The sequence below is a fragment of the Halichoerus grypus genome, chromosome 4 (genome assembly GCF_964656455.1).
Source record: "Halichoerus grypus chromosome 4, mHalGry1.hap1.1, whole genome shotgun sequence".
Taxonomy (NCBI): domain Eukaryota; kingdom Metazoa; phylum Chordata; class Mammalia; order Carnivora; family Phocidae; genus Halichoerus; species Halichoerus grypus.
In genome coordinates this window covers 182,505,902-182,518,728 of record NC_135715.1, presented here as the reverse complement: position 1 = coordinate 182,518,728, position 12,827 = coordinate 182,505,902, and the positions used below count along the sequence as shown (strand labels likewise).

The following is a 12,827-nucleotide window of genomic DNA, read 5'->3' as shown; positions in this document are numbered from 1 at the left end:
AAAAATTCAACAGAAGGGTATTACCTAAATAAGTTATGGTACCAATCTACAATGAAGTGCTCTGTAGACATTTAGAGATGATATTTGTAATAATTAATAACTCAGAAAATTTTCACAGTCCACTGTTACATGAAAAAAGTAGAATAAAAAAAATAATAATCTGGTAGGGAATAGAGAACAGTAATCTTCTATGGGTAATATGATTATGGATCATTTCTATTTTTAAATTTCTTTTGGTACTTTTAAATGTTTTCCAGATTTTGTACAACACAGGAAACCTTTTTTTAAAGCCAGCATGTGAATGCTTCAGCTTTGCCGATATCATACACAAATAAACAGAATAAAATCATCCTATCATCTAGTTAAACAAGGAAAATGAATATTAACCTTGTTGTTTCGGGTCTCTCCAGACATACTTTGACATTTGATTCAAGGGAAAATATTGCAGATTTCTCAACTTTCCACTTGTAGAACTTTTTCCTTGAGAAATTCATGTAACAACAAAATATCCTGGTGGGAAAAAAATCCAGTGACCTGACTGTTTTGTCTACCTAATGACAAATCTCCCAAGGTTTCTAAATACACTTGAACTCCTTTTTAAACATTGGGATCACTTCTCTAAGAAACGAAGTTGGAAATATGATCTAATTAACAAACATCAATCTTAAAGATTAAAAATGGAAAATTCCTAACTTACCCCAAAACTACTGTCAGAAAAATAAAAGATCTTTATACAATTACATTTTAAATAGCTCTGAGGATTACACTTTTTAAAAAAAACAGTTATCTTATTGCAGTAATACCAAAATATGAGATTACCAAATACTCCTTAAATGTGTATTTATATGTGCATACACACATACACATATATACTACCTACAATGATGTGTGGAAGTATTTGTTTGGTAGCCTGACATTGTATGTACAGGGCACCCGACTGGATTTTTAACCCTCTCTCATTGCATGAATCATTATCAAGTTAATTGCACTGAATCAATTAACAGGGACACATCGAGCAACTGCTGCGTTGATCTAGACTTTTCTCCTCCATTCCTCTCTGACTGCAAAGCCAACAGAATCCAAAAAAAAAAAAAAAAAAAGCACCACCAAGATTTGCTTCCTGCTCTGTCACCTCTCCTTTACCTAGGCTCGTTTCCCAAGGAGAACAGTCAACCTTCTCTGTGTGTCAGTCATACAAGTCTTTAAAATAGAGATCATGTGACAGTTCTTTTGAAATGCCCCAGTGCCATCCCCCTGCACCTTGAGGGACCCTTTAGAGTCCTTACCAAGGCTGGCACAGTTCTCAGATGATAATGTACCCAGGAATGGAATCTCCTGGGGAACTGATCAGTATGCAGATTTTAGTTGGGGTGGGCTTGGGGAAGGGCTCAACATGACATTCTGCCTTCCTAACTAGCACCCACCAGGAGAGGAAGCTGGTGCTGTGGGTCCTATGAGTGAGGAGCTCTTCACCTCCTCTGGGAGAGCCTTCGCTGGGTTTCATTCTTCCCTGGCTTGGAACGCTCTCTGGCCCGGGACCTGTCAGCTAGGACAAGGGCTCTTTGGCCCAGCTTTAGCTTCTGGCCCTGGGCCTCACAGCCACATTTGGCAAATTCAAACCCGTCCCAGTGAGGTTGAAGCGAGGATGACAGAGACACATCAACAAGAAGGAAAGAAGAACATTTTCATCACATCTCTTTACATGTGGGCCCGTTACCAAGTTATAGTGTGAATTCATTACTCATCCATTATTAATGCAACAACTGTCTTGTGAATAGCATAAATATACTATATTGTCTCTTTTTTGTTAAAATATTAATTTGTTAAGTGCAAACATTAAAATTATAGGATGATCACCCACATGCTATCCTGTGGATTTATTTCAGCTTACCCAGGGAGCAATTCCCCTGCTTAATTAGCACAACCACCATGAGCCTGTCCCCCTCTGGAGCACCCTGCCTCCCTGCTTCCCATCCCCTGCCCCACCTCTAGTAAAATACCCAGTATATGTATTCCCTCATGGTGAGTAAATAAACTCAGCATTTTCTTTTTCTTTTTCTAAAACTTCTGTTGGTCTTGGTTTTATTCTTTGACAACCCAGGAGCCATAACATCAGAAGCATCTCACCTCTCTTCACTCTTGAGAGGCCTTGGCCTGAATCACATTCCTCAGTGCTTCCTACATTTCCCAGTCTCCATATAACGCTGTGAGTCATTTCGTCAGAAAGGTTTTCCCCAAGGACCTCTAGCTAAGGTAAATGCTCTCCTTCTCCATCACCACATTATTCTCTCCTAGCAGGTACCCCAATCTACGGTTATACGTTTGTTTACTGAGCTGCTGTCTCTCTCCCCTATTCCCCTGGACACCCAACTCCACCATGGCCAGGGATGCAGACTGTTCATCAGTGAATCTCCAGTACCTAGCCCACATGCCTATGTCTCTGTCCTATTATCTCCTTCCTGCTTTTAATAATAATAATAAAATAATTGTAGCTAGATGATAAGAGCTGTGGGTCCTGGCGAGTAGTTTATCTGCAATAAATATGTACTATAGTTATATATAACTATCACTTTAAGAAAAGCAGAGATTCTTTTGGAAGTAACTTGCTTAAAGGAACACTAAACCTCTTGCCTGGCTAAGTTGTAGTGATACTTAGTTTATAGTTTAAGAGGAAGGCAAGTTGGTTTCCAATATATTTCTCCTTTTCTCCTTTCCTTTTGCCAAATGGTCACTGCTTTGTGATGTTCTTTCGACTCCTCAGGTACACAACTTACTCATATTTTGATACTGGAGCAATATAAATAAAACTGTACAAAGTAATTTGTGCAACTTTAAGCATTGTAGCCAAGGTCAACCATCTTAACTTTCTGGAGAAAAAGTTGCACAGATACTTAGGCACAATCCGTGCTGATTTATTGTCTTTAACTGAAGTTTGTCATCTTGACAACGTGCTTATTTCCTATGGCAAATCAGCAAACAAAACGTGTTCCATTCAGAGATATGACCTTATGGACAACATCTCCCTCTCATATCTGGACACCACGTATATGGGTCTGAGCTATCGAAGATGGTAGCCCCACGGGGCTGTAGACACTTGAAGTGTAGATACTCCGAAGTAGGATGTTCTAGAAAGGCAAAATAGATACCAGATTTTGAAAACTTAATATGAAAAAAAGATTGTAAAATATCTACTAGTGTTTTTACTAGTGATTACATGTTGAAATGATAAAGTTATGGATGTGTTGGTGTAAGTGAAATATATTCAAGTTAATTTTACCTGTTTCTTTTTATTTTTTAATGTGGCTACTGAGAAACTTAAAATTACATATGTGGCTCATCGGTATGGCTCACGTTCTTCTATTGCATAATGTGGACACCGATGTTCATTTATCTGAACTTACAAAACCATGTAAGGTGGAAAAATGATAGAACCAATATACTTTCCTTCAGTCTTGGCTAGAAAATGTATCTGAAGCCAGAGGTCTTAGCTGGCAGATGCACAAGGAAGCCCAGGAAGGCTGAAAAGACTGACATGGGTGCTTTCAGAAGACAAGAGCCAGCGATGATACCTTGGGAGATAAACACAGAACTCAGAGTGAGAGGCTTTCTTATCTGATTTTTAGAGATGAAGACATCTCAGAGGGATTATGTAACTGGTCAAGGCCACAGTGGGAGGCCTGAGAGGGAAAATGTCTATTCTGTTAAGAAGTTGATATGATCTCAGTTTCCTTATTTTCTGAAACTGAAAACAGAGGTGAAATAAATAACTTACAGTGAAAGTCTGTTATGATTAAAAAGTCTAGGCGGGGGCCAGATATATACTTTGTAGAACAAAAATGCTCTGGGCACCATGTGCTTTCACTGATCTTGGAAAATCTTTTACTCCATGGTGGATGGACGCTTTTTGGCTGAAGGCCACAGCATGCGTATGGTCAGATGCACACGGATGAAGGACCACAGGGCATTTGCAAGCCAGACAGCTCTGTTGTTGGAATCGGACACTGAATTTGAGGGTTTTCATCAATTGTAATATTTGACAAAGTTATCCTTACTCATAGTTAACACTAGACAGTTAAGGCTGTGCTCTCCATAACAGGGAAATTTTATAAGGGAAATGCAAAGACAGATTTCATTTAATTCAGTTTTTCCAAGGATCATATCTGAAAGCAAACTAGTTACTATAAGCCCAGAGAAATGCTCAAGGAGGAAGGCCTGCCTCAGAGAGGTTGAGGAGGCTGAGAGAGAAAGCTGGTGGCTTTGCTGTTGTTGGCCTTGACCCCCACCTCATCTAATGGAAGTCAGAATGTTTGGAGGAAATGGGCAGTGGGAGGGTCTGGAGGAGGGTGGCCCTGAGAAGACAAAAGGAAACATGTTTGGGGCCCTCCATCCTCCCAAACCATTACGACGTAAGTCTATTCTAATGGGAAAAAATTCTCCTGGGAGCCACAGAACTACTTTGTTCTTTTTTTTCCTCCCAGGGCAGAACAGCTCCGATCTGTGAGCAATGAGGTGAAATGGAGGGGGTGGGGCAGGCTGAGTGATGACAGAGGAGGCTTTTATTTCCCTAAACTTCTCATTCACATGGTCTCTCCATGGGTGATAATAGAAGACACATAGAAATCATAGAAAAACAATGAGAAGGGGATTGGGTATAAAATGAGTATGTGTAAAATGATTAAAAGCATAAGATGGAGGGGGAAATCTACAAAAAAAGGCAAAAAAACAAAACAAAACAAAACAAAAAACCCAACCCCAGACAGACTTAGACTCCAAAAAGGACTCCTAGAGTAGTCACTGAAATTAAAATTTAATGAATAAAAATAATTATAGTTAACATTTATTGAATGATTACTCTGTGACAGGCATGGTAAAGTATGTGTTATGTGTATCAAATCACTGAATCCTCATAAAATCCTGAGCTCTGTCTCTTACTTCCATTTTAAGATAAAAAAAATTGAGACAAAAAATGTAGAAGCTGGTAATGAATGGATCTGGGGTTATAAACCCAGTTGAACGGTTCCATCCAGAGTTCTTTTTCATTACTGAAAATTACAATAGATTGAACAATCTACTGAAACTTACAAACAGCAGAAGAGAGAATTAGAAATTGAAAGAAAGATGTGAGGCAGCTTCACAGACATGGGAGAAGCAGCGCCTGGGACAGAAGCTGGATATGCTACCCCTGGGTCTAAAGTCCATCTGATGATTGGTCTAATGGTGAGGCTGGGTGAACCTCTGCACTTCTAACCAAGTTCTTCTGTGAGGAGAAGAGAAGTTATGCAATGGCTCCCATCGCCCACGGGTTAAAGATGTGCCCCACAGGGGTTAATACCCTCCATCTAAAGGACAACAGGGAGCCATGAGTGGAGTCTAGAGAAACCATAGACTGTTTCATGTGCAAAATCTGTGGTCAAGCTGGCAGCTGGGGTAAGTCAGTGGCCATAGCCCACGAGCAAGGTGGGGCCCAGAGGATCCAAATGGCATATGAAAGGTCTCCGTTATAAGAAGTTAGGAGAATTGGAAGAGAAGACGAGAAAGTCCAGGATGCATCCTAAGAATGCCAGGAGTAGAGATAGCTGGAAAGGAGAAGTATAAAAAGGGGATATCTGAGAATTTTGAAGATTTGATGAAAAATGTACTCTCAGATTAAATATCCACTGAGTAGGATTCATAAGAAATACATGGGCACAGGTAATTTTAATAACATGATTAAAAAATCTTGACCTAATTGAGATATATATATATATCTATCTTTGAAGCCAGAATATCATCTCTATCATAATTTCATAAAAAAAAAAGATTAACTAGAAAAATCTCCCCATGTTTGGAAATTAAGAAATAAGTATCTAAATAACCCATAGGGTGAAGAAATCAATTAGAAAGGATGCTGAACATAATTATGCTAAAATAGTGCTTGTTAAAATGTGTGTGTGTAGTTAAAGCAGTATTTGGGGGAAGGTTTTTAGCCTCAAATGCATTTGAAAGATTCAAAGTTGCTTATGTAAAGTCAAAATACAAAATTCAACCAGTTTGCTATATCTTTGATAGTTAGGCTATTAAATTTTGAAAAAAAAAAAACCATTTACAATTGTACTGAAAATATCTGAAAAATTAAAGAAACAGAAAACTCTAAAACATAGTGAAAAGTGAAAGCCCTAAATAAACAGACCCATAAATGAATACAAACAGACCTATATATGAATGAGTGATTGGTACACATGTTTGCAGATATAACAGTGCAAAACACTGAGGGAAAGAATGCATTGTTTAATAAATAATGTTGGAACAATTTGTCATCTATATGGAAAAAGATAAAATCATATCCCTTAAGTAGAAAAACAATTCCAGGATTAAGAGTCCCAAATGTAAAAGAGTTAAATCGTAAAACTTTCTTTTTTTTTTTTTTAAGGTCAGAGAACATTTTTATACTCTCAGGGAAGAAAAGGATTACTTCAACAAGACACAAAACACAAAATATCAAGAAAACATGAATTGGTTTGAGAGTCTAGTGAAAAACAACGTTGTATGTTAAGGCACCAGTAACTAAATGAAAAGATAAACCAGAGAATGGAATGAAATCTTTGCTGCACACTTAAATGGCAAAAGTTTGGCATCCAAATACATAAATAACTCCTAATTATTAGCAACGAAAAGGGCAAGGCCACAAGAGATCAAAGGGTTGTCCATGCAATTCACCCGGAGGTAAATCTAAACTGCCAATTAAAACATGAAAAGATCCACAAACTCACTAGTCAAAACAGGATCCAATTTTGTACTCATGAACATCTAAACACACCAAATTTTGCTGAGGATGTAGGGAAACAGGTGCAACTCTTTTGGAGTCCATTTCACAATTCCTAATACAATTTAAAATATGCTCTCTCTCATAGCCCTCTTTGAATCCTGTGTAGGAATTCACAATCTAGTTGTCACAATGGCACCTATACAAAGATGTTACATTCCAACTTCCCCAAACAAGACCATGGAAACAAACTTCCTGTGTTTAGGGGGATGGAAAAATAAACTGTGCTTTATTTACATCCATATGTATGTGCATGAATCACATCTATATGTATCAACATGGATGAAATCCAAAACCGTTATATTGATTGATGCAAGCAAGCTCCAAAAGGTACCTATTAATGTGAAACCATTCATTGCATTTGAAGGACCACGAAACAATAGTATTTATTTTTCACCGTGACTAACACACACACACACGCACACACACACAGTGTGTGTAAATACAAAACCATGCACAAAAGAGGGGGCAAAGAATGTGTGTATGACTTTTTGCATTCATATACTGTTTTCCCTAAAGGGAGAGATGTTACTCTTATGTAACTTAATGTTGCTGTTACGTTACTTTTTGTTTGTTTGGAATGTTTCCCAGTTCAACTTACTTTTTCTTAAAATTTAAAATGAAATCAGTCGAGAAAGCATCCTCCCTAAAATGTAGCTGTTACTCAGCTTCTGATAGTTGCTTGCTGCATTTCTGCTGTCTGGAATTTTAAGGCAAAAAGAGGAAGTAGAAGCCGTGTTTCAGACATGAACTTCACCTTCTGCAGCTATCAGAGAAGGAGCTCCCTCTAGCCCATCTCCCAGATCTATGGCCTGAGGCAACAAGCAATGCGCCTCCCAGTTTCAGGTTGACCAGCTGGGCCTGGGAATAGCGATAAACCTGAGGATGCACTGAGCAGCCAGGCCTGGAACCACAGAGGGATTTCACTGACGGGACTTCAGAACAAATTGTGTGGGTGTACAGTTCCACCCTGTCTGAACTCAGAATGTGGGGTCAACACCACTACTACCTCCCTGGTTTGAGAAATCGCTAAAGTACAATTGCAGAAATTGAAAGCAAAATATGTTCTTTAGGAGCTCAGCCCCAAGATGATAGATACGATGGCCCAAAGGCTAAATTTAGCCTGCACATGTACATTATTTGGCCCTGTGTTTGTTCAGCACTTTACAAAAAAACAAAAAACAAAAAACCCACAAAAAACCACTGTGTGTTTTGCAAAGTTTTGACTTATTTGCTAACATCTAGAGTTTGAGAGATTTCTAATAGAAATTGGATCCATCCACTCCCCACCCCACCCCCCTTCTCTCCCGAAGAAAGCAGGGATTCTGGCATTGCTGAGCCTGAATTCTAGAATGCCAACAAATGGTTGGCCCTGAAGACGGTCCCCCACCCCACAGACTGACTCATTCATTATCTCACCTGCTGGCCCCTCCAGGGCTTTCAACTCCCTCATTTTACAGAGGAGAAACCTGAGGCTCAGAGAGGTCAAGTGCCCTGTCCAGCACCAGAGTTACCTTGTGGAGGGAGGCATGCTGGCATCCTCTCGACCAGTGACCGGTTAACTTATGATTCCTTTTCTCTACACACATTTCATGGTGTCTAATGACAATTTTTATATAATTCAGCAGGTGCAATGGAAATGATCATTCTCATCAATTTTAACAAGAACTTGCTTCAAGCAATGATAAAAATAATACAATGGGTTAATTGTATTATCAGCAAGAAGGCATCAAGATTTGGCCAAACTCAAGACAAAAAAAAAAAGTTACATGTAAAAAGTAATAAGGGAATATGACAATATAATTAAAAATTGGCATAATTAGAGTTTGTATGATCACAGAGCATCACTTTTCCAGGCTGATCTTTATGTACCCCTCATTTCCCAACACTTCCCCTACCTCTCCTCTTCTTTGGAGTCTAGAAGGATGTGCAAACCCTGCTCAGGACCTCTGCCCTGGCCTTCCCACAACATATACTTTCTTTAGGTTTTTTGCTTGTTGTATTTACTTGCTCTTGGATTAAAGTTGGTAGATAATCTACACCGACTTGGATGAGTTTAATATACCATGCCCAGAAGTATTGAGTTGGGCATTCCTAGTCTATGCAAAGGGCATTTTTGTTGGAACCAGCTACATGAAGAGATTACATGGATTACAAAATCCCTTAGAATGTAAAACACTCAATAACCTAAATGTAAATTGACAGGGAGATGGTTCAATTGACTTTGGCATATTCGTATACTGTGGAAAATCATGCAACAGGGCAAAAAGAAAAAGAGGTGAATGTATCTCACATACTAACACAGACAGATCCATAGGTTGCAAAAGGATGCATATAACATGGTATCGATTATGTTAAAAAAACACCAACACAACCATATGTTGTTTGTGGGTCTATTTGTGTGTACCTAAATGCATAGAAAATGTCCAGAAAGAAACATGAAGTGGTGAGTGGATGACCTTTGTTTAGATGGGAAGGGGGAGAAGAATAAGGATGCTCAAAGAGGGTTTTAGCTTCATCTTTCATGTCTTAATTTAAAAGAAAAAGTACTTAGATTACATATGGTCATAACACATATTTGTGTGACTGTTGACTTCCAATTATAGTCTCAATCATGAAGTTGTAAAACTGCTCATCTTTGGAAATGAAACTTATGCTACACCAATCCCCAATTAACTTTTTAAGTGTATAAATCACAGACTCATCTGACAAGTTAAATTTTACTCTCACAAGTTCAAATCAAGTAAGTCAACTAGGAGTTATAATAGTTTGGGGGACACCCAATTTATCTTTGCAAAGAATAAGAAATATGGAGTGCATTTAAATGAATCTGGGATCTTTCAAATTATGAATCAAAATCAAAGTGACAGATTGCTTAATTCATCCTAACATGAGTTTTATTTCTAAGGTGCTAATAAGTTTTCAGTGATGGCATTAGCTTTTCCCAACAATAGTGATGAACACTGGAGTGTGAGTTTTGACAAGGGGGAAATCGAGCCCCAGAGAGGTCAGAGTTCAGTGTGAGGTGACATCTAGGAAATGTCCCAGCCCTCCATGCTTTATGCCAGGCTAGGCTGCCTGCTCTGATTCACCAGTATGACATAGCATGTCTCTGTAGCTGGTGTTCTCATCCTTAACCATTATCTCAGACCTATGTCTCTATCTATCTATCTATCTATCTATCTATCTATCTATCTATCTATCTACCTACCTACCATCTATCTACCTACTATCTATCTATCTATCATTTATCTATCCATCCATCCATCCATCCATCCATCTATCCATCTGTCCATCTATCATCTACCTCTGGAGGCCTTTCCGCAGGATCCCTGACTCAGAGGGAACCAGACAAGCTTGCTCCTCTCCTCTTCCACCGGCCTTCCTCCAGCGCATTCCACCTGTTACCCGGGCATGCCCGCCTGCACGCATTCCCATGCCGCCCGCCCAGACACCGGCGTGGAGCCCAAAGTCACGCACGCACCGGGGGGCTCAAGGCCTGAGCCCCGCGGGTGGGGCCCGCGCGTTCCCGGGCCGAGGGGCTGGGTGTCGCCCGTCGCTCACCTTGCCTGTCGTGGGCGCCGCCGCCAGGAGCACCAGCAGGAGCGGCAGTAGCAGCGCGGGCGGCCTGGGCGCCGTCCCGGGGCTCATGGTGGGCGCCCGCTCAGAGCCCCGGCGTGTCCAGTGACCCGCAGGCTCTGCGGCCACCGCGTCCCTTGCGCGACGCGGGTTGGGGAGCCTGGCTGTGAAGCTCGCCTCGCCAGCCCGCCCGGGGCGGGTTTTGTAGGGCTCAGCCACGCCGTCCGTCCCTCCCCACTGTTTTTGACTGTGGCTCCAAGGGAGGGAAGAAGTGGCTTAGGTCCCGCCCTCGTCCCCCCTCCCCTTCAACTCACCAGGCAATGTCCCTCCGACCTGGGCATCGTGCCCAGCGGGCGAGAAAAAAAAAAAAACTGTGCGCTGCGGGGCAGGTGGGCGCGGATCCAGGGTAAGGGGTTAGGAGAGGATGCTCCCAAGGTCCCGGGGCCGAGGCGGGGCCGGGGGGCGCGGGTCGGAGGTGGGGAATTTGGGGGTGTGCGCTGGGGAGGCGGCTGAGCGGGGCGGGGGGGAGTGGCCAGCGGCGGTGCCCAGATTAAGCGGGAGGCGCGCCGGGCGTCCGCACTCGAGCGGCCCAGCCTGCTGCCGGCTCCCGCGGTGGTGCCATCGCGCCGCTCTCCGCTTCTCAACCCGCCGCGGACTCGCAGCCGCCGCCCTGGGCGGTGGGAGCGCCGAGACCCGGCCGCCGAGGCGCGCGTGGATTTGGACGCGGCCGAGCCGGGAGGTGCGGTGCCGCGCGCGCTGCGACCAGGCGGCTTCCGGCGCGGAGGGTGTCTCCCGAGGTAAGGCGCCCACCACCCAGTCTGGGCAATCGCTGTCCCTGGGCACCTGTCTGGGGTGGGGGTGGGGGGTGTGGGCAGTGGAGGAAGGGTGGCAACTGAGGGTGGGGCGCGCGGGGTGGCGGGCGGGGCTGGGGAGTTGGGGTCCCGGGGTCACCAGAGGAGAGCTTGTCTGGCTCCCGGGCTTGTGTGCCCGGGCTTGAACTGGGCGCTGTGTTTTGATGAATTTGGAGGCTCGAGTTATCAGCCTGGCAGTCTGGGCACTCCGGAATGCCAAGAGCAAGAGGCAGCTGAGGGGAAAGAGAAAGCCCATCCTATTCTCTGCTGCGCTGAACTGGCTTTTCAGGGTAAATCTTATCTGCGGAAATGCAGAGGAAACCAAAAGCCAACTCTGTCCAGGGTGTCTCCCTCCTGAGGGTGCCCTTCGTGGCGGTGCAGGACCTGGCTTGTTAGGGCGCTATCTTCAGAGCAGGGCTCCTGCCCTTTCTTGTGCCACTGACCACGTTGGCCCTGGGGAAACATTTAGACCCCTTTTCGGAATCATGTCATTAAATACACAAAATCACAGAATTAAATCAGAATCAGTTTTACTGGAATACAGGTATCAGTGTATTAAAGTCAGGATATCGTGACAGATGTGCGACATTATTATTGCACTAAATACCTGCAGCTAACAACAGATCTGTCAAACACCTGTAATCCCAAACTAGTGGTGACAGCAAAACTAAAATGTGACGTGGAAACACCAACAGGTGCCCTCTCAAGAGCTGCCAAAACGATTGTAGTTTGTTGCCTATATTCATAACTGCATGAAATGCTGAACTTCCAGGAAAGGTTAGTGAAAAGAGACTGTACTTTTTGTTGCCGTACAAGTTCACAGACCACCTGAATTCCATCTCCACCTTAAGGACCAATCTGCAGTAGTTGGTCATCAAGTACCATGTGTGAAATATGTGCTTTGGTCACTGATTGTGGAGAATCACTTGCTCGCAATTAGAATACGGTCTATTACTATATTAGACCTACGTAGCTATGTAGGTAGGCAAAACCCTGACAGTGAATGAAGACATCTCCCCCCCTTTTTGGGTGAGTGAATTTTACTGTCTTCCCTCTGTTTTTCATGACAGCGATTGTTGACTGTGGCTATGCATTAGAATCTCCTAAGGAACCTCTAAGAACCCTGATACCCAATTCATCCCAAACCAATCACACCAGATCTTCCAATGGTAGGACTCAGGTATGTTTAGAAGTTCCCTGGAGATTCCCATTTGCGGCCAAGTTTGAGAACTACCGTTTTATGCATATTTCAGTTAGCTGAATTGAATTAGGGCCTCTCCTTTGTGGAAAAATCAAAAGGACATATATTAAACTCTCTATTAAGACTTATGTGTGTTCAGGCCACAAATATTGCAGTGTGGGACATAGTAGCTTCTCCCTATTGACAGGGAAGCCTCTTATGGAAACTTGTCTTGTCACTCTTGTTAGATAGAACATCAGGTGCTCGGTTGATGAAATAAAAGTGTCCAAGAATTCCAAGTGTGATAATATTGCATGAACTGACATTACTTCCTAGAGGAAAAAAAGAAAAAAAAACCCTCAATGCTAGTGCTAAATATTTTTTATTTTTGCCGAATTCCAGAAGATCTCTCAAT

General features: G+C 42.5%; 1 protein-coding gene across 1 annotated transcript in view; it reads right to left on the bottom strand.

Moving 5' to 3' along the window:
• Positions 1-10,454, bottom strand: part of COL4A3 (collagen type IV alpha 3 chain) — a 123,377-nt gene extending 112,923 nt beyond the window's left edge. Inside the window, exon 1 of the mRNA XM_036073797.2 lies at positions 10,367-10,454. Coding sequence (XP_035929690.2) covers positions 10,367-10,453 — 87 coding nt within the window. The 5' untranslated portion in view covers position 10,454. The remainder of the gene's footprint in view (positions 1-10,366) is intronic.
• Between the last annotated feature and the right edge of the window lie 2,373 nt (positions 10,455-12,827).